The sequence below is a fragment of the Diadema antillarum genome, unplaced genomic scaffold, assembly GCF_040938485.1.
Source record: "Diadema antillarum isolate AM-2024a unplaced genomic scaffold, OU_Dant_1.0 seq00001373_RagTag, whole genome shotgun sequence".
Taxonomy (NCBI): Eukaryota; Metazoa; Echinodermata; class Echinoidea; order Diadematoida; family Diadematidae; genus Diadema; species Diadema antillarum.
Window position 1 is genome coordinate 52,491 of NW_027272134.1, and position 23,299 is coordinate 75,789.

Genomic DNA, 23,299 nt, shown 5'->3' on the forward strand with positions numbered 1-23,299 from the left:
AACAGGGAGGTGAGAAGCCTGCCTTCATGGAAGCATGTGTGTGTGTATTGTTTTGTCTGTGTAAGTGTCTGATGCTTGTTTCTTTCACTGTTCATGGTGTAATGGAAGCTCATTTTTTTACTTTAAAAAAAACCAACAACTCATCAACGGTTTGTTGGTATGGTAGGGCTTGCATTTCAATTTCAGTGAGAGCATGATATAAAGGAGACTTTATTGTGACATTCGTAGTGGCAAGGATTAGATAAAAAATAATGTAGAAGAAACTATGATCTTCCCTAGGCCAGGCTATTTGAAAGAGAAAGGAAAAAAAGGTAGACATGACAAACTGAAGCTGGATTTGAATTTTCAAACATTTGATGTTTCATTTGGGCACTTAAGATTTCTCGTGGTGCTGTTCTCATCTCCAGTCAGTTAAAGGGATGGTTATATAGTATTGGTGGATTGGGTTTTTAATTTTTTTTTTTTTTTTTTTGCGAGATACCAAGAAACCACTTATGTGAATAATACAGAGCATACCATTCTACAAGGAATTCAAAGTTTATTAGATGAAAATCGGTTTTGGAATGGCTGAGACATTAAAAAACAAAGTAAAATAAAGCGATCCAAGTAAAAGGTGGGTCCCACCTTTTATTAGAATGGCCTTGTTTTCGATATCTCAGCTGTTTCAAAACCAATTTTCATCAAATAAATGTTGAATCCCTCTTGAATGACATACTCTTTCATATTTCATAAGAGGTTTCTCATTATCTCACACAAAAAAAGTTTGAAACCTGAAGTTAGGTCTCAACCAAACCTATACATTCCCTTTAATGTAGCAAATTTGAAGCCCAGAAGAGCACATTGTCCCTGCTTCATCGACATAGTCAAATTTCAGAATAGAAAGCAGTCACTATTGTTCATCCCAGACTATCTATCATAGATTCAGAGTTAGGAATTGCATGGTGACATGTACTGGCAGACTTTCATTAAAAATCTGGACACTAACTACATGTAGTCTGATATTTCACGTGGCGGCAAAAACTTGCCTTTTTTTTCACTTCGTTACTTTAACTGATTCTTTTTCTGATGATTTTTTTTTTTCCAATCGGCATTGTGTTAGGCATTTTGAGCGCTCAGACAGAAAGGTAAAATAAACAGTAGTACATTGTATGACTTGTAAACCCTGTCACGTCAGGGAAGAAAACAAAGAGATTTTCCCCAGTGATGGAGGAGAAAAATCTCTTCGGAAGAAAATGATTTTTACTGTTGTTGTTGTTGTTGGGTTTTTTTTTCAATTCTTATACGATCAATAGCGCCATCTGTTGTTGTGATGATGTGTTACACTGGGATTCGTCCTGTGTTTTGTAATCTTTTTCCGTGTACATCATACACACACGCGCTCACACACTACACACATACATGCAATGCCTATTCCACTGCACTGTACACTGTGCCACGACTTTCACGAGCCACCTAACGTTACATCGTCAACATATACATACAGTACCCCCCGTGCGTGCCGTACAAACACCGTATAAAAATCGTACAACGGTACGTTCGTTATGTTCAGAAATTGCATTACCTTACCCGGCACCGTCGTGTTTACATGAGAGTTTGTGTCTTGGACGACAGTGAAACGCCGTTTAGAATTTGTCTGTCAAATGTCATTATCTAGATGAAGTCAAGAACTTAGCTGTCCAAACGGAAAAAGACCTGGTAAGAACTTTATGAAGACTTTCTCTAAAGGCAAAACCAAGCTTGCGCTACGATGGGCTAATACCTTGCCGGAAGCCGGCTGGCTGGCTGTCACATCACAGTAAATAAGCGGCGCGGCGAGCATTTTACCCGGCCCGTGAGGTAGCATCACCTCTGCGGGTCTGGTATAAAATCACAATATTTTGTTGGTAGGGTTTTCGGCGAGATGGTGCCAAAGTAGGCCTACCCTAGCGCCGTGTTTTCATCCTAAACGTTGATTCTCTCTATCAAGATCAGGCAGTTAGCCATAAAACAAACGATGTTGCATTTATTTATTTATTTTCACGAAAGTAGACTCTACAGACAGGGACTCTCTCGACTCTCTAGCTAGGCCATATTCATCTGAGCTGAGCTGAGTAACTACTAACGTGTTAGTAGTTAACCGTTAGATGTAACGTTAGTGGATAAACGTTACAATTTCTTGTGAAGACACCGGAAATCCACTGACAAGACAAGTGACATAATCATTATTTATGCCTTTATGGGTAACTCGGCTCACTGTACAACAACTAACTGGATGTCCAGTGGACATACACATCCCAATGTTTTATCCTTTTCTGCTACAGTGTAGTAGAAGCATGCATCATCCATAACTGACCATTTAGGCCTAACGTTACACCCTACCTGTACCTACTACAGACAGTTTTTAGATGTGTTCGCATTGCCATCACCTACTAAACCAAATCATATCAGGCCATGGTTTCTGGGGGGGGGGGGGTGTTGTGTGTGTGAGTGTGTTTTCCATAAATCTAGAACTGTATGAAAATCGTCCTAGCCTATTAAAAGGAAAAAAAAATTGGCATTAGTAGAATCTAGTGCAATCACACAAATACAGCTCATACAATGTAGAGTCCGTAGAGAAGAGAGGGATGGTTACTACTACTAGAACATTGGTAAATTCAAGTCCAAGCTAATTTATAGACAAGGTTCAAAATTATCATTATTCCACTACACTAGCCAGTGGGTACAAGAGTAGCCAAAACCAAAATCAAGGTGGACTAGCCAAGATCTCGGTTACTTAATCAGTCTATTTTAATTAAAAATACAGTGTATGTGGCTACTTCATTGCGGATATGAAACTTGAAAAAAAAAATCCAAAAGTTTCAGCCTGTTTCTTTAACATGTATTGGGATGTTCGTTCTGCTGACGAGTGTGGTTCCACCACCCTCGCAGTACACCAGATTTTTTTTTCCCTTCTACTTTAGCCAGACTTTTCAGCAAAAAAAAAAAAAAATCCTCAAAGGAATAAGCTGAACCTTTCAGACTACACACAATGAAATAGTGCACATTGTGTTTATGAATGGGAGTTGTGTGAAAAGTGCAGTCCTGTTTATTAATGAACATCCCATGGCTGTAACAAAATAAAAATTCAGGTCCTCTATCATTTACGTGTATATCTTTACAAATACATGTAGGCACCATAGCTAAATGTTTCAGCTTTAACACAATGCCGATATAATGTATTGTAAGAAGACTGCCCATCCCAAGGACTTTGTTATATTAAATGGGAGTTGCCTTTAGTACTCCCATTTCTAATCCCACATGAAAACAGAGTTCCATGCCTCAGAGTAAAAAAGAAATACAATGTGAATATGTACATATGCAATGCACTGTAGTACACTTTTGTATGTCACTAAAAACTAGAAAGAAAAACCCTAATTTGTAGAGTACACTGAAGGAGGCCATTGCCTAGAAAGCAAAAATTGTTGTATGATACAATTCTACTAGTAAAATTGTAGGTGGAACATAACTTGCCTAGTTAAAGTTAAATGGCCCCTGAAATCCAAATGCATGTTGATACAGACTGTATGTGTTGATTTACACTGTGTGATACCCTCAACATCACTTTTGCGGTGAAACAATTATCTAGAAACATTCCATATATTTTTAACAATTTTTTTTTCTTCTATTTTTTTTCAGATTACTTGGGAATCCCCACAAAAAAATCCTTCCAAACCAATATTCCTCAGATGACCTCATCTGTCAATCATTGCTAAAGTACTGAAATGTAACAAAAGACATTGGAATGCACCTTCCCCTCGACTCAGCATAACTTGCATGTTCCTGTGATATTAATGTGACTAACAAAAGACATGGTGAGGGAACATGCAAGTTATGCTGAGTCAAGGGGAAGGTGCATTCTAATGTCTTTTGTTAAACATTTCAGTACTTTAGCAATGATTGACAGATGAGGTCATCTGAGGAATATTGGTTTGAAAGAATTTTTTGTGAGCATTCCCGAAAAATCTGAAGAAAAATAGAAGAAAAAATCAGTAAAAATATATGGAATGTTTCTAGATATTCGTTTTACCGCAAAAGTGATGTTGAGGGTATCATAAATCAACATGCATTTGGATTTTAGGGGCCCTTTAAAGTTAAATTTGAGGGACATTCCCGACAATTTTCATAATTTCACATCATGTGCATTTAATGCATAAATCAACAGCCCCATGTGCAGATTTGTGGAATTTATTGTGGTCCTTGAGCAGAGGAACCAATACTCTAAAAAACCTTAAACAAATAACACTGAACAGTGTTGATGACATATCAGGCTCACACATATTATTTCAAAAATGTAGTACTATCAGACATTACAGTATGGTATTACACACTACTTGCTTAACATTCAATGACAAGTTCACTGTGTAAAATCTATACATGCCTTCTTTTGTTTTGCTTCCTTGAGACTCAACTCATGAATGCATTCTTATGGTGAGGCTGCCATGTCATCACCATACACTGCAATTTGTATTCCTCATCCCAATCACTATAAATTCTGAAGCTCTGTACTCAGTATCATAGCTAATTTATGTGCAAACGTAAAAGTCTGAAAAGCATCCAGAAGTCTTCTGTAACTCTTTTGAAAATGAGCTTGGACACACAATTACAACAGTAGATTGAACACCTTTTTTTAAGTTTAGTCACACCAGATTTTAGAGGAATTATTACATGAAGCAGGAGAGGAGGAAGAAGTGAAGGATAGTAGGAGGAATAAGAAAATGAAATACACTGTATGAAGAGAAATAAGGAGAAAATGTAGGATAAGAAGGAGACCTCAGAATATCCATGTTTGTTTTTATTGTTTTTAAAAGAAGACAGATTTTACAACTTTGTAGTTTGTCTCAAATTTATCAGAGATCTCTAAACCACTGTACAGGGCTCAATCAACTCTGAAAAGGTCAGGAAATAGGCTGGGTTTTTTTTTTTTTCAATCATGTAAGCAAGCATTAGGCCTATATTGCTGTCTTATCAGTGTAAAGTACAGTGTACTGTGAGTGATTAATGTAAACAAACCAGTGCTGATCAAACTAATGTGTGGAAAGAGAGGGAAAAATGTGAACTACTATGCACGTGTGTGCATGTGTGCTGTACAATGTTTGTGTGTGTGTGTTTGTGTGTATACTATGTGCATCTTTGTTGTGCTTTGTTGTATTTTTGGAAAAAGATTGTTGTGTGGTATAAAGTAAAGTGTGTATTCAGTGAGCACAGTGAAAGAAGTCAATGAAAATGGTAACCTGGCATTATGTTTAAACAATCTGTGAAGCACACTTCTGTCTGTGGTATTGGCCTGCAAATGTATCCAAATTGAGACATTTGTACAGAGCTCTTTGTACATATACAATTCTCGCTATCGCCAATGACGTAAAAAACTCCTGCGCACGCTGAACAAGAGCTCTGTCACAGGTGCACTGTGGGATTCCTCGGTCCCTTGTTCGCTTCCGGTTGTCGCACGCGAGTCGCAGTTCCCATACGATTCAATGGAGTTTGTCTGCTTTTCCGTTGTTAGCCGTTTTTTTTTTCTTGGCTATAATTCAGCTTAAAAGAGTTGAAAGTGTCTAAGCTTTACTGATTTGCGGTCACTAGAGTCATGGTTCACTACTGCAAGGCTTCAATGTGCTGGTCACATGATGGAAAGCGAGAAATCTTCAACAAAATATACCGGTACCTCTTTATAAAGACAGAGCGTGATGTAAGTGCATGTGCAGCCAAAACCGGGGCAAGTTTGTCCCATGAGCTATCCCATAATGCATCTAAAACGCTGCTCTGCGCACGGCACCTACGTATTGGCGATACCCTTAATTGTACTTACAGTACATGCATGTACAATATGTACATGTACAGTTTTGTACACTGTAAAGGATAGGAGGAAAAGGCAAAAAAAAAAATGTTGCAAAGGATGGCAGTCAACACCACAGTCCTGTTCAGTTGTAAATAATGTTTTGGAGAGTAGGGATGTAGCCTATTATGCCTTTTGTTGTGATTTCCTTGATTGATTTATAATGCAGCTGTTTGCATTGATTACGATGTAATACTTGTAACATATGACATTGTATGTACACTGTTTGTTATTTTCTGCAATTGCTACAATGGAAAGTTCTTTTGTTCAAAACAATGTGGATACATGTACAATGTACATGTACAATGTACATGTACATGTACAATGTACATACACATTTTGTACATCCAGTCCATGAAGTACAGTGTACTGGAAATGAAGTCTAAATGGTCCATGACCTACACATGTAGCTCTATGACTGTCTATTCCACCCCCCCCCCCCCAAAAAAAAAAAAAAAAAAATGCACACACACACAACCAAAGAACATAAAGCGAGCAAACTATAAGAGTGAATATTACCATAGAAGGATGTGAAACAAGGATGTTATATTCTTGTTATTTGGTTAATTTGTTCTCAGTTCATTGTGTCACTGCCGGCAACCAAGGATAGCCTGGTGATAGCAACTGTAATGCAAGTTATTTCAAAGTGACTTTTTGAATACGTAGATGTTTCAGGCATTGTTGAAATTATAGTTTGTCATTGTTTGTTTGTTTTTTATTCCCTTCTTGTACCGCAGCATCTAGTATCAACATGGCAGAAGGAGGTTATGACCCGTGTGAGTGTATATGGTCACATGAGAATGCCATGAGGAGGTTAATAAATATGGTAAGTCGGCAATTTGTCTACAATATTCAGGTACAAATGTTGGTTTGGGGTATAAATGATTGTCTTTTTTTTTAGATCTTTTTGTCAGTATCATTACAATTAGAATAATTTGCTGCAGTTGATATGTGCAGTATCATACATGTAGCTGATGTGGTGTGTAGTGTTTCATTCATCAGGACACTACAAGAATTAAGGCATGGCATGGATGTAGATTTTTTGTGGACAAAGGTAAGTCATTACTGCACTTGACAAGTTGATACTCTTTACCCCGAGATACCTAATGCTGCAATCAGGATCGATAGAGACTTTCCGTTCTTTTCGTACATGTAAGGTATGGATAAGATCACATAACATCCATGTATTAAAGAGGGTTTGAATTCTTCAGATGGATATGGACTTTCATAGCTGCTATTCTCTTGAGTTGTCAGATCCCTGATCTTTCTGTCCCATTAGTTCACAGAATTCTGTTCTTTGCTTATCATGCACATATCATGCTCATATTTGAACCAAGCTTATCTCATTGACAGACACATGTTTGCCACACATTCCAGGCTCCCAAATATAATATCATATTTAGGTGTCATTAACATTACAGTATGTATAAATGCTGTACATCAATCAGATGTCAATTACAGGTGCAGATGCTGGCAGAAAAGAGAATGTAGTTTGACTGCACCCAAAATGATGCATACATTGTAGGGTATTAAAGCCCACACAGACATGAAGTATTGTACACAGCACGAAGCAGAAGTTAGGACCCTTACATCGTACATGTTCTAAAACAATGCCAGGTTGCACTTTCAGAAAAAAAAAACCCACAAAAACTCAGTATTGTAAGTCATAGTCATACACAGTACACTACTTTTGTAGATTATGCAATAATATGTAATTGGCTACATCATAAATGATGGGAAATTACAATGTTTCATATAAAGATCCATTTTGAATCATAATAAAATTGTTAACACTATTGCCTTGTTGAGAGCCTTCACCAGTAACAGCTCTCGAGAAATTTGTCATCTTCACTTGGGAGACAGCCAGTCAGGTCTAAATTCCTTGATGTTCTGCAGAGACTCCAACCCCAAGCACCTTCTGATCTGGAGATTCTCCCGCCTGAAACCCCTAGCAAACGGGAGACTCCAACTTGCGCACATCCACGAGCGCAAAGTCCTTTGTGGTCTAGGGTTCTAGATGCTCTCTCGCGCTATGTAAGGCTTATTTTTCAACATACAATGAAATTAAGTAAGAAATCATTTCAAGCGGGAGAAATTTAGTCTCAAGCGGGAGAACGGGAGATTCTGCAAAAATGGGCTTTCGGCGGGAGATCTCCCGTCGAAAGCGGGAGAGTTGGAGTCTCTGGTTCTGTAGATGCTATCTGAGATACTGTACCAAATGGAAATGGATAATGGTTACACAGCAGGAAGTACAGTGTCACAAAACATGGAAGAGGCAACAGGATACCAAATATGTATCGAGTTTGAAAGTTAAAACCACATCTCTAGTTGAGCAGAGATGGCAAGAAATCATGCTTCAGATTACTTGTGTTATAAACAGCTAGTCATCTACATTTTGTGAAAAGAAGGTGAAAAGAATTTGGCCTGCTAGAACAGAAAGGTTTAAGATCTAGGTTTGACATTTATGGTTATTATAGGTGCACATGAACATATACCCTGTAAGCTGTTCTCAATAGTGCGATGTTGACTTTTGTTGTAGTTTTAAATGATCGGTTGTAAACCTAACTGTGAAATAGTTTAGCGAGAGTAAAGATCATCTGTTCTATGGACAGAAAGTGAAAAGAAGGGGGAAAAAAAAATTTCCCCCCTCGGAAAGAAAGATTTGTTGATAGGTTTGACATTTACGGTTACATACAGGTGTACAAGTATGCTGTTTTCATTCCTAAACAGTGATGTTAACTTTTGTTCTAGTTTAAATTTTTGGTTTATAATACGTTCATATCTGTGAAATAGTGTAAGTGAATCTGTCATTTGTTTTGTGGTCTGAAAATGAAAACAAGATGGAAGGTACCAGACATGTCATGGCTGTTGATATTGAGTAGGTGCAGAGGGCATGTTTTTATCAGCCAATTCAGCTGTAAAAGGTATCCCAAAGTACCAACTCTCATGATTGATACCAGGCTCAGCTCTCTTCACGGGCTTACTTCGTTTCATCGGGTGATCGCGTTCGGGTCGGGTGGTCGCGATACACGAGCTTTCGTAGATTATACATGTATGCACTAATATACGAAGGGTCGGGTAGAGCATTTGAGAATTAGACCCCTATTATTTACGAAGTATCGGGTACAGCTTACCCGAATCTTTGCGAAAAAGCCAGTGCAAGTGTACAAATGTTCGCGTGTTTTACACGATGGTATTCCTATGTTTTTACTGTGAAAAAATTATCACAAGCGTTTGTATACAAGGCTAGCAGCACAGTACTGTTCAAATGCTCACCGTGCATAACTATGGCAAAGCGATATATTCTCTCGTGCGATAAAGTGATATGCAGGTATCAATCTGTGGACGGCCATCCATGTATGTGCGACGAAGGGTTTAGTCGATTTGTGGATTACAACGATCTGGTCCTCCTTGTTTTACACGTACAGTTGTATCTGAAGCTCTTGACAACAATGTTATTGGCATTGTCATGGTTTCTGTCTCCACTCATTTCTTCACTGCTGGTGGCAGCTAACTCATCCCACCTCCATAGAGTCTTCACCTTGTGCAAAGTCTCTGGAGGTGGATAGCAGTCACCAGCTATGACAAAATGAATGGCGATGAATGGAGTGGGGACCTACATACACTGTTTTTCAGGGATTGACCGAATGATCGGTCTGTATCTGGTCGTCGGGGACATGTTCCGCAGAGACTGCATCTGGCTTCACGGATCCCCTCCTATACGGAGGAGAGTGATAACGTCAATAAAAATAAAAGACTCCTCGGAACAGACGGATCTTTCTATTTCAGACCATGCCCTTTGTACAAAACCACGTAGTATCACTATGGAAACATTCTTTCAGATCTCTGCGAATGCTTGTGTTATTTGACTGACAAGATGGAATTCTCTCAGATATGATCAGAATCTAGTTACTGGTGCATGAAAGAATCCCTTCAAAATTTGATAAGATTGTGAAACCTTTTCAACCCCTTTCTGAAATATTATTCAAAACTGATTAGTTTGTTTGGTGGGTCAAAGTAGACTTGCAGAACTCTTGATTGATTGGTTCGATCAGTTTATGTTCTCCTGCTTTACCATGTACATGTTTTGTAGGCCCTAGAGACTGTGCAAAATGCAAACTTTGGGATTGAATGATCATAGATTCTGTGTACGTGATTTCAGAAGTCATATGCCAAACTATTCTTTGTTTCGTCATCTGTCCAACAACTTTGAATTAATTATCATAACTGAGTACAATAGCAAGACTTTTATGTTAACCCTAAAGCCCAAGGGGGGGGGGGGGAACATGCCCCCTACCATGTTTTCAATTTGCCACTCCTACATTCTTTTTCCGATTTCAACCAAATTTGTTGACTTTACCTAAAATTTTGTTGCAAACATTTTGACATATATAATAGCCATGTCCATATTTCTGGTTGCCATAGCAAGCATAAACTGACAACCATGTCAGTCAGATTTTGCGTGATTTTTTGTTCCATAGGACCTATTAGTGGATGAAATGGGGTTTTAATTCTTGGCTGCAATTTGCTGAATTAGCAAAATACAATTCTGTAGCAAGTAAATATACATGGCTGTTAATGGCCCTGAAATGTTTTTCTTATTATTTGCTTTATTTTTATGTGACATAGGCATCAAACAATAGATAGAATAGAGATGATTTTTAAAAAAGCGGTATTTTTCCAAAATAACCATCTTACTTTGTGTCATTTTGACTCTAGCTTTCACACAGGTTTTGCCTCTAGTATCATCTCTCTATCATAATATCAATCTGCAAACTCAAAGTTCTTATGACATGGAAATGTGAAATGTGATAACTAAATGTGTACCTAACTCAAACAATGCATCACTGGTCTCAGAATATAGTTCTTTATATTCAATAATGAATTGCGCCCCATGTGGTGACCTTGAGAAATTCAAACCATGACAGACAAAGAAGTTTGACCTGCTTTTGTATTGTGACAAATATGAAAATGATTGGTCCAAAATAGAGACATATATACTTTGGCTAAAAAAAAAATGATAAAGAAAAATCATGTTTTTAGCAGAATTCTTATGTATCTATTTATATTTTGGTAAATAGCACCCTCAATGGTGACCTTGAGAAAGTTCAAATGTAGGGTCATGTAGAGTTTGAGTTGCTCTATCCATGTGCCAAATATGACGGTGACAGATCTAATAATAAAGAAATTATATGGAGGCACAATGTGCCCCTCCCCCTTGGACCTGGGAAGGGTCAAAATAGCTTGGGCTTTGTTGTCTATAGGGTTAAAAAGGGAAATACGACTTCACATATATTCTCACCCTGAATTATACAATGTAGCGGTACTGTAATTAACACAAACCATGGAAAAAGTCAAAAGTTAAAGGATTATTAAATTCAATAACATCATGAGTATTGAATGCAAGGGATTGTGTGTGTGCGTGCGTGTAGGCATTTTGTGTCAAGCTCTTTGCTCGTGTAGGTGCAAACAATGAAAGACCTATATATTATATCATGAAGAGTTTCATTGCAAAATGAGCTAAGCGCCATTTTAAACATTTTAAAGTATGTCCATCGTCAGAGCAAAATAAAACCTGTCTAGTGATACCTCAATATTCCACATTTTCTTATTATTTTCTTTGTTTTCTAGCAGGCTTACCGGTAATCACAAATATCTCAACTTAACAAGAATGGAGTTAATAGCGCTTTGCGCGATAAAACTTTTCATAATTATGTTAGTTAACGCTTATACATTTGCTGTTTTGATCGGAATTAGGGCCTATACACTAAAGCTTTTCTATATTTGTGCATCATTTTCTCCATCCTGTATTGCGATTGTTTTATTTAGCCATAGAATTATGTTTCTGTGGATATTTCATAATCTTTTATTTGCTATTGCCATCTTGTATTTTTGTGGCTTGTTTGATGTCTTTTGCTTTGATTTATTTACTGGATTCGCCGTCCCTGATTCACCCGATACTTCGCCACTTGAATGACACTTTTTTACATACGGTTGCGTTACACGATCAGCCTTATGTCAAGGACTTTCTGTATTAAATTGTGATTATTTTACCCCACCTTACCCGACCCTTCGTATATTACGGCATGTTATTCACGAAAGGTCGGGTAACGCGACCACCCGACGCGAACGCGATCACCAGACGGAACGAAGTAAAGCCCTCTTCACCACATCTTCACCACATCAATCGTACACTTCTCAAGCCTGTCATGATAGTCAAGCTGCATTCAGACTTCTCTTGGATGTGGAACTTGGCTGCAAACTTTAAGCCTTTCCTACAAACTGTGCCCATCTTTACCTTACATGTATAGTAATAACGATCAAAACAATGTTAGCCCATTGTCAGTTACAAGTTGTTTGTTTTTTCTTCAGAGCACATAAACTTACCGAATGAGCTTGATGTGCTATCATAAGACATACAAATACATACATTTACTTCATTATCTTTTAAATACACTTTGCAGAGTAAAAGTGTGTAGTTGTTTCAAAAGACATTGCTCAATTCAGTTGCAGACATTAAATATGTGTATGTGCTTGATGATAATGATGCTTGATACAATACAGTTACATTGCTGGTATATTATCACACTTGTTTACAGTTGTACTGGTACACGAGTGTGCACAAATCCACTTGTTGTTGCCTTGGGGCAGCAAAAACTCATATTTGTTTGTTTGTTTATTCATACCGGTATATGTTGGCAAGTATAATGATTGGACAATTACAGGTTCCAACAAGATATGGGGTCCTTGCTCAATGACCTCACAACAAATTGTTCTGTTACAATATGTGCAAGTGGGAAAAGTATCTTATCATGATGGCCGGTGGTTGTGAGTCTGCACTGTTCTCACAGCACATAATAGAACTTTCAACATGTACAGTACGTAGGTGTGTTGTACTTTACGACATGGCTACATACACAAAATAGTACTAGGCATGCTACTATGCTTGTAGTATTTGTGTATCTTCAGTGACTGCATTGATAGCAATTTGCAATTCAATATGGGGTCTGTGGCATTGCAATAATTGAGAGAGGATCGTAGAGCTGTCATTTTTTAATCAACATGATGAATGAACATGGTATGGGCTCTCTGCACACTGTCGATGAGATAATCCACTCCTACTGGTGCAGTGATAGTGTACATGGAGGCCATGCACTAGAAGCGACACATATACAGTGTAGGTGTATTGCCTCTACTGTTATTGCATGCATTCTTATCCCAATGATTTGTCCTAATTTGATCTTTCTTTTTTTTTCCACGTATTGGAATGCAGTAGTTTCATTTGAATACGCACATGTATGTGTCAGAGTTCACAATACAGTATATACTGTACATTGTACAAAGCCATGAGTTTGTACAAGATGATGAGTTTCCGGTGTTGCATTCCAACCGGGAAAAAATATTTGGAAAAAAGAAGGCAACTATTAAAAGGATGGTATAGTATTGGTTGAGGTGAGGATTCAGCCTTTAACTTTTTGCAAGATATGATAGAAACCACTGTACGAAATGTCAAAGAGCTTGTAATTCTAGAGAAATTCTAAGTTCATTTGATGAAATTCAGTTATTCTATGGCTGAAATATCAAAAAACAAAGTAAACAAAGTGATCCTAAATAAAAGGCGGTTCCCACCTTTAATTAGGATTGCTCTGTTTTGGATATCTCAGCTATTTCAAAACCAATTTTCATCAAATAAACTAGATGAATTTCTCTTTAGCATTAAATGATCTGTCATATTTTATAATACACTTGTAGGTTCTCATTATCTCAAAAAAAATCATCATAAAAAAGATTGGAAACCTGTAGCCCCATCTTAACTGATACTGTACCATAAACTGGATTGCCACCAAGCACAGTATTTAATATTACCACGCGTTTCCGCCATAGCAGATGAGGAGACATTGGCATTGGTATTGTCTTTGGGTTTACATGTATCTGGTATGTCTGTGTAATAGTTTCCTCTTTTTCATATCAACCACAACTTGAAAAAAAAAATGAGGCATCTTTTAAAAAAAAAAAAAAAAAAAAAAAAAAACAACTCAAGTACATGTCCTCTACTACAGCACATACCATTTGAATCCATTTTTGTAGTGAGGTCAAAAGGTGAGATGATTTGAGGTAAGCTTTAATATGTGATAAATAATATTCAAAAGTGGGCTACCAGCTCTGAAGCTACAACTTTACAGAAAGGTCATGTGATGAAATGATACCAAGCTGTACATAAAAGTGTAACATACAATCATGGACACATACAAACCTTGTATGTTCATGATCATTTTAAAAAAAATACATGAACCCCCCCCCCAAAAAAAAACAAACAAAAAAAACAAAAAAAAAACAAAACAAAACAAAACAAATCAAACAAACAAACGAGCAAAAAAAAAAAATTACAACAGTGGAACAAAACAAACCAAGCACTGGGATAGACGATGCCCAAGCAAAAATACAAAATCTGTACAGTTGTACAGTTTACAGAAATCAACTGACATGTACATTGTACTCAATACAGAATGTTTACAAATCCCACGTGTTGGGGAACGTGTGGAACCGTGTAGGCATGTTAAAAGAAAGGTGTGGATATGTACTTGGATTCAAGATGAAGGTCCGAGTCCAAAATCCAATTCAAGGACTCAGTTTTATAGGTGTATGCATATGTAAAAATTTAATGAAGCCTCATACATGTACATGTATGATTGTGAGATTAGGTTTTTTTAAAAAAAAGTTTACCCACTTGTATTGTACAGTATGTCCCCCCAAAAGAATTACAATCGGATTTCGCAGTGATGTAATTTCCAATATGATCAAACTGTCTAAATGCTACTTCAGGGTCTTAGAATATAAGATCTTAGCTTTATTTTGCAGAAAACCCCATTCAATTTGGTTAAGCGGTCACAGAGAAATAAGGATCATTGTAAAGCATGACATGGGCCTGATTTCTCCAAATTTAGCACATAGATGTTCTTGGAACTGTATAATGTGTGAACACAGTGGACGGAACTTGGAGGGAAGGGATTCCTGACATGCTCTGCAAAACTCTTCATTTCTCTTTTACCACTGAAGCAAATCGGATGGGGTTTTCTTAAAGATGTGGGTAATAAGTTATAGTTTCATACCCTGAAATTGTATTTGGATTGATTCACTATTTTTAAAGTTATCATTGTGGAGGGTCCTGTTGTAATCTTTTTTTTTTTTTTTTTTTTTTTTTTGGGGGGGGGGGGGGGGACATCGGTATATAGCTGTGCTTGTTCTGTCTGCCAATGGGAATACCAGTACTCAATTCAAGAACTGCATTCATTTGTAGTTCTAAGTTCAATCAAGCTTCATGTGTCATTGTGAGATACAGTTAGAAAGAAACATATTTTGCAAGTAGAAATAATTTCAAAATATAATTGTAGGAGCTGTGGTTAATACGTGGTAACAGCAAACTCCAAAGTGACAAGAACAGTTGGTGGTGACAGATACAATGTAGGAGATCATCATAAAAATATTATTATTTTTTTATTTTTTTATTTTTTTTGGAGCAGAAGTGCAAAAGGTTGTATTCTGGAGCATGTTATCACAATTGTGCCTACAAAGGCTGTATGTCATTGATGGTTTATAAATGAAATATGAAATCTAAGTTATAAATTATACATCTGTAAAATGGCCAATTGTGAACTGTACAATTCTGTGGAGCTGCTGATCACAGCATGACAGTAATATTAATAACCAACACTCAGCTATCACTAAAATCATAACACAAAATGAAATGGCAGATGTTAATGTACATAGGAAGCGCCACAAATTTGTGTACTATTAATAAACAGGCCAGAACTCAGAGTTGTGGTGAATACACAGTTTGCAAACTATGTACATTTTGTACACAGTATGTTTTAATGTCTTGGATTTTCAAGTAAATCTGGCTCAGTGCAGAGGTCACAAAATTCTGAAAGAGAACTGTATTATTATCATTATTCTGTTTGCCAAGGTCAATAAACATTTGACATGGATACCTGCGATAAAAAAAAAGTTTTATATTGTGCAGACAGAAGGTTTAACTGTTCAGCAGCAGTTTCATGGATATAACATGGTTCAGTTTATTGTCCCCGCCGAACGAGTTCGAGCAGGGGACTATGAAACGGGCTCCGTACGTGTGTGTGTCCGTGTGTCCGTCCGTCCGTCTGTCCGTCCGTCCGTCCGTGTGTCCGTGTGTCCGTGTGTGCGTCCGTGTGTGATCAAAATCTTCAATTTGCTACTTCTCTGTCATTTATGAGCCAATTTTGATTCTGTTTGCTTTATATGATAGCACTACATGGGAGCTTTGAAACTTCTACACAGAATTTCAGTCGTGACCTTTGACCTTGACCTTTGACCTATATTGTACATTTTGCTACAAAATGCTACTCCTTCGCCATTTCTAACCCGATTTCGATTCCGTTTGCTTTATGTGATGGCACTAGGTGAGGGCTTCAAAACTTCTACACAGAATTTTGACCTTTGACTTCTTTGACCTTTGACCTTGATTTTTTGACCTATATTGTACATTTTGCTACAAAATGCTACTCCTTCGCCATTTCTAACCCGATTTCGATTCCGTTTGCTTTATGTGATGGCACTAGGTGAGGGCTTCAAAACTTCTACACAGAATTTTGACCTTTGACTTCTTTGACCTTTGACCTTGATTTTTGACCTATATTGTACATTTTGCTACGAAATGCTACTCCTTCGCCATTTTTAACCCGATTTCGATTCCGTTTGCTTTATATGATGGCACTAGTTGAGGGCTTCAAAACTTCTACACAGAATTTTGACCTTTGACTTCTTTGACCTTTGACCTTGATTTTTGACCTATATTGTGCATTTTGCTACAGAATGCTACTCCTTCGCCATTTCTAACCCGATTTCGATTCCGTTTGCTTTATGTGATAGCACTAGGTGAGGGCTTCAAAACTTCTACACAGAATTTTGACCTTTGTCTTCTTTGACCTTTGACCTTGATTTTTGACCTATATTGTACATTGGCTACAAAATGCTACTCCTTCGCCATTTCTAACCCAATTTCGATTCCATTTGCTTTATGTGATGGCACTAGGTGAGGGCTTCAAAACTTCTACACAGAATTTTGACCTTTGACTTCTTTGACCTTTGACCTTGATTTTTTACCTATATTGCACATTTTGTTACAAAATGCTACTTCCGGCGGGGACATATGTTACGCACCGCGTAATTTCTACTTTTCCTTGTTTCAAATTCAAAGACTGTCCAAGCTTGAGACAAGTTAGACAGTTTTATGTGATGGAATTCTGTCAAATCTTATGTTGTCATACAAATCATGATGCAAACACAATTTTACTGAAAAGACCTACAATATAAAGTGTTTATTTGGATATCAAGATCAAGACATAAAAGTATAGTCAATAAAAATGGGTAAAACCCTTACAAAAATGGTATTGCCGAATTTTTTTTGAAGATAAAGGATGACAGAAATGTTATTTGGACCTGATGGACCAATGCTCTCCTAAGTTCCAAACATTCAGATCATTTAAAGAAAAAATACATGACCTCATATTGATCTGACTCAATCCAGGTACAAATTGTGTAGTCACAGCTCGATGTGTAAATTTTAAACTGGGTTCAATGTGGTAAAATATTTTTTTCACTTGTAATGTGGACTGATTTCCTAAGTACTGTACATTGCAGCTGTCATCTAGCTGTGCTGTCGTACCATGATACTATACACCTCAGATCTATTTATTCATATGCTTTGAAATGGAATGTTGATTTGGTACAAACATATTATACACAGTTAATATGAAATGTTTATTGAGGTTTTGCTTGTATCTTCATTATGTACTGGGTGATGGTAATTGTAGCAATATTCTTTACTTTAATCTGTGAAAGGAGTGATGAATGTAGGGTGATTGTAAATAGACAGTTGACAGTGATGAGAAAATATTGCCCTTGTCTTTAATATTGCTTTTGCCTGATCAGTGTTAATCATTTTTTCTTTTCGTTTCTCTCGTCTTCACACAGCTCAGGGAACAGAATTCTTGTAGTGACTCACAGTGTGACCTGCAATGTAAGTGTGAAATATGTTGGTACATGTACAATGTATGAAGGTGACCTTGATGCTTTTGAAATATATGTAAACTACAAACATACAGATGAAAGGGAGGGGAGGTATGACAGACATACACACAGACACAGAGAAAGAGATTGGTAACACACAATTCTTGCTTGTACTTGATAACAAGCAGCATCCAATCAGCTTCCACGATTTAAAGCTGTTCACTCATTAACTTTGCTGCAGATTTTATTTTTGTCATCAGTAAGTTGCGGCCTCTGAATTTCATTACAGATGTTTGATATGGGATAAAGACTTATTTGGAGATGGATTATGTTAAAATTAGGTTGCATCTGCGCAAAGTTCAGAAATTTGGAAAGATTTCCAGTGTGAGAGAGACAGGAACAACAGTTTCTAAGTGTGTTGCCAATATGAAAAGTTCATTATGAATCTCACATTCAAGAGGCTTTTAAAAATACTGCAACTGATTCAGATGCTGAATCACAACTTTGATTGACAAAAAGAGCTCAAGTGAAAGGGAATTTTCAACTCAGCTTTATGAGAACACAGATAAGTATGGATAGTATACAAATATACTTTGCCTTTGAGAGTTTCTGGTTAAACTATGGGTGGAGGTGAGTGTAAAATAGTACTGTTGGAGGCTCCAAAGCCTGTAGTTTTAACCAGAAACTCAAAATCTGGCAAAGTATATACTGTTTCATACATGTGTATTTTGGATCAATTTTAACAAACGAAGGGGGGAAATGAGGCAAGAAGTTGTGTGGTGGATGTGATTTTGTGGAGGGATCCTACAGTGACCTTACGAAGCAGGGCGCGATTTCACAATTGCTTTGTGACATTTCACAAAGTGACAGTGTGAAGCAGCATGCAATATCTCATGTGCTTTGTGATGTCACAATTGCTTTGTGACATCATTTCATGAATTAGTGTACTATTTGGAAAATGTCATCTTAAAAAAAAGATAGATTTTTGAAATTCACAAATGTTAAATCCTCACCAATATAAATGTTTTTTAATACATTATTGGCTATAATATTTGTCTAACACAGAAAAATGAATGTCCTTTTTTCCTTTGCTTTTGTCATCTTCTTCGAATTCAGTTCCAGGTCCACAGCCTCAACAAGATGGGGACTACACCATGTTCCTCTTCATGATGGGCTGGCTGGTCCTTTCCCTAGTTCTGTTCCTCATGAGGCCTGGCCGCAATAGGACCGAAGGGGATGAGAAACCAAGGCCGCTAAATCAGGTACTCCCAAGTGTTCATAAAGTACTTTACGTCAGCGAGATGATCATTTTCTTTTCACACCATTCACCCACCCACCACCTGAAAACAGGTGTCAGATTGGGGATTTGTGGTTTTCATTAATCAGAGCTCTTTTGATATCTAACTTTTAATGGAGTACAGCTAGCACTTCATGGAGTGACAAACTATCTGTCGTAAAAAAAAAAAGAACTTTTACTTTTATCCATAAAAAGTTACCCCTTGGAAAAAAAAAACACAAATACACTTTTCTTCTTTTTATAGGCACTCTTGATTGGGTTTTGGGTGAAGGTTTGTTAATGTTTGTTGAAATCAGAAGAATACATGTGTACATGGATGGGTCATTCCTGTAGCAGTGATGAGTGATAATGTTTGTGCCAGCCTGCAAAAGCAGCTGTTAAAGTCTGGGAGGGAGACTAGCTCTCCTGCCAGTTTGTATTTATCAGAGGTTGGGCAGCAGATGTTAAGATTCTCACTGTGTTTGGGTTTGATATCGATCACAATCTGTGTTTTCATACTGCTGTCAGACCGTGTGGGATAACTTCCCATCTGATGTAGTTTACTTTATGTCTCACAGTAAACAGCACTAAATTGAAAAGTACCAGAGACGATTCCCATGATAACGAAGGCCTCGGGACTGGCAGTTTTCTTTCATTATATCAAAATTTCATTGTAGCCAAACATTAAAGTACAAGCATTTCTAGACGATAATTTTGGGACTTTTTTACTTTGTTGTGACGATAATTTTGTATGACCTTGTTCGTTATAACGGGAGAGCACTGTAGTACAGTGGTATGTTTGGTGTTGACTCTATATATATCATTGTGATGTATGTCCTGACTGCTTCTACTGTGGTCACATTGAAATTTCTCCGTAGTTAGAATCCTACAGCAGTTGTAGTTCACAAGCATTTGATCGCTTCAACAATGGCCACGTTGAATTACTGTATAGACCGATTCTGTGACGCGCTATGTGTATTTTGGCATGGGCGCAGCCATATAGTGGGTGTCTTAGCCGACCCCCCCCCCCCCTTCCCATTCCCCACCCCTCTCCCTACATTAGCACGCGCGCAGAATGAAAAACTGCTTTAGCCAATGGGCGTCTCGTACTGAGTGCGTGAATGCTTGCTTAGTGCGCAAACCTTTGTTACAAGTACATGATAAACATGTTGCCTGGGGTGGGGGAGAGCAGGGGGGGTCGGCTCAGACACCCACTATGGCTGCGCCCAGTGCCATGAAATGTCTGCTGCCCTTAAAGAACCCGAATCGGTCTATAAAAGTCCAAGGTCAAAGTCTCCAGTCTCTGTTGTACTCTCCTGCAGGATCCCGGCCCAGCACCCCCAGCCCCACCCTTGGATTAGACCACTGACCTTGCCTTCAGCCGAAAAAGACCAACCAGGAACGGAACTCGACGAGCAGAGAGAATGTTTTTTATTTTTCTTTCTTTCATATTTGCTTCATGCAAGCCTGTCAGGGATTGCATAATAATGGGGCAAATCTCTAGTCTTGTTCCATCCAGCACAAAAAAAAACTGTCTTTAATTACATTATGGTCACAATTTCCCTGCCAAAGCAGGATGTATTTTGAGAAGGGACTACTCTTATTTTTCTGTGGTCTCCATTACAGTACTTTTCTCTGTAAGATTTATTTGGCAGAGTTTATGTGTAAAACAGTGTTGGTTGAAAGGGAGTAAGTAATACACATGTAGAGACAGTCAGGTGAAACTTGCTATAGTTTATTACTACTTGCATGTCACTGTCTGTTATGTGTGCCGAAATAATAGTCACACTCGAACACACGAGGCGTAAGACAATGGATTTTGTAGCTTCTTTGATTTTATTGGCTGCCAATTGGGGCATTTACTTGGCTGCTTCAGTTGTAACATTTTTGTGTGCTTTGCAGTACATTCTTTTCGATCCTCAACTTGACAGGGGGCATACATGTAGATGAAGATATGCATGCCTTTACACAATAATAGACAGACTCTGCAAAACTAACAAGCAATTCTGAGAGACTAATAACAAGTTTTAGTCCTTATAGGGGTACTAGAGGAGTGGCCTGCATTTCTTGTTTATGTTAAAAAGCTGTTCACTTTTCTTTACTTCTCTTTTTGAAAGAAACGGCTCATGTATTCTTGTAATGAGAGTTTCTCAGATGTACATTGTGGTGTTTGCATGTCATAGATCTATGGCACATCAGAGAGAGAGAGAAAAAAAAGGTGCATTTTATCTCATAACCTTTGACAGACCATGGGCCCTTATCATGAAGCCATCACATCAATCTCAGAATGGCCAAAGCTGCTCATACAATGTATGTAGCTACAAAAGACTTTCAAAGAGAGGTAAAATCTATTGCATGAAGTCTCTCATAAGTGTGTCTTGTGAGCAAAAAGTCTCTCTTATGACTTTCATGAAACTGACCTCATCCACCTGTCTTACTCTATGAGCTTATGATCATTTGTGGGTCGTTTTATGTCAACGCCAGTGTCACTGCTGTTTAATGTGGGATATCTTGAGGTGTGGATATTTCTTTCTCCAATCCACACTCTGTGATACCAAGGCAAAATTGAGACTTGCACACATTTTGCTTTCTGTGTTTTGTCATCGTCAAATTATATGATCACAGGTCAAAGGTCAACAGTTTCTATCAAAATTGAGCCTAGTGGTTATGAATTCCAGCCACTAGTAGTGAATTTCCAACTTTCCTGATAGAGCAGGGAAGATAATCTGCACAAAAAATTGTCAATTTTACAAGTTTGCCTTTCTCAAGATATTCACAAAGACTCGGCTTTCTGTTGTTGGACAGGTCATCTGACAAAAAAGAAGAAGAAGAAATGAATGAAGATATTGGGTTTTTTGGTGAGATAGAGTTGTTTGTCATCTCAAAGCTTTTGGAGGAAGAGGAATGATCTTGTTGAAGTACAGTCAAACCTGCCTTAGCGGCCACCTCTCTATAGCGGCCACCTGTCTATAGCGGCCACTGAAAAATCCCCCCGAGAGAAAAGCCATGTTAAAGACCCTGTATATAGCGGCCACCTGTCTAACGCGGCCAGCGGCCACAAATTTTGTTTCCCGCGGTAGATTTTAACCTGTCTATAGCGGCCAAAAACCCGATGGAGCCGTAGCCGAGCTGATAATTCAGGGTGTTTTTCTGCTTTTTAGCTGTGCCAGTCATTTCTGGGCAACATTCAGTGATCGCCACCGTTGCATTCATCACTTATTCAGTCACAATAATGCACTAATTCATGACTGTGCACATGCTACATCTAGTGTACTGTGCAACAATTTCATAAACACCGGCATTGTGCTATGCATGATACACACGTGTGCATACGTACACACATAAATGTACATGTATACAACGATGATACATGTACATGTAGGCAATGCACACAAAGTTGGATTACCTGTCTATAGCGGCCACCTGTCTATAACGGCCACTTTTTCCGTATCCCTTGGGTGGCCGCTATAGACAGGTTTGACTGTATTTCTCCCATGGTTAATATGTGCCATAGTTTTCTGTAGCATGTCATGTTCTTTAAAAATATTCTCTTCCTATAGCTTTTGAGAAATTCCTTGCTGAAACTACCAGTGTTGATTTGCCAGCATCACTCTGCTACAGGTAGTGAATGCCCTTATACATGTCGGAGGTAGTATTGAGTACCTCCTGATAGTAGCAGACCGTTTAGTGCTGCACCAGTTCTGTGTGGGAAAAGTAAAACAGTGCAAAAAGCCACTGTTGGCTGCAAACAAAGCCATCCAGGGTGGATGAACTATGTGACACATCTCATTGATCTGAGTATGAGATGACATTGGAAAACTGCAACTTGAAGCTTGCTTGGGAGTGCACATTAAAGACATACTGTACATCGTACAGCTCCTCTGCACGTATGTGGTTTAATGAACAACAAGCCATGAAGAATCAAGTGAGAATCTTGGGTATTCTGAAGAAAGGACTTTTCTCGTGCCAAACTGAAATCAGTGTAACATAATTCCTGTGATTTACAGGGCTGCAAAAGTTTTTGCTCTTTTTTTTTTTCTTTGTGTTTGGTATCTTTATTTGCCTTTTTTTTCTTTTTAAGAAGAAGAGTAATCTCCAGTGGATTGCCTGTACATATCCATTGCTAC

At 38.0% G+C, this 23,299-nt stretch overlaps 1 protein-coding gene across 1 annotated transcript; it reads left to right on the forward strand.

Annotated features, from left to right (window-relative positions):
- Positions 1-1,574: 1,574 nt before the first annotated feature.
- Positions 1,575-22,087, forward strand: LOC139708769 (small integral membrane protein 14-like). The gene is made up of 5 exons (XM_071620718.1): positions 1,575-1,695; positions 6,589-6,677; positions 17,861-17,906; positions 19,013-19,158; positions 20,495-22,087. The coding sequence occupies exons 2-5, from the start codon at positions 6,603-6,605 to the stop codon at positions 20,531-20,533; spliced, it is 306 nt and encodes a 101-aa protein (XP_071476819.1). The 5' UTR covers positions 1,575-1,695; positions 6,589-6,602; the 3' UTR covers positions 20,534-22,087.
- The last annotated feature ends 1,212 nt before the right edge of the window (positions 22,088-23,299 follow it).

Excerpts from the sequence above, each read along its gene's own strand:
- LOC139708769 (XM_071620718.1), top strand. The coding sequence starts at position 6,603 with ATGGCAGAAGGAGGTTATGACCCGTGTGAGTGTATATGGTCACATGAG. Across the intron at positions 6,678-17,860 it reads TGAGGAGGTTAATAAATATG|CTCAGGGAACAGAATTCTTG; the intron begins GTAAGTCGGCAA and ends GTCTTCACACAG. Across the intron at positions 19,159-20,494 it reads AACCAAGGCCGCTAAATCAG|GATCCCGGCCCAGCACCCCC; the intron begins GTACTCCCAAGT and ends ACTCTCCTGCAG.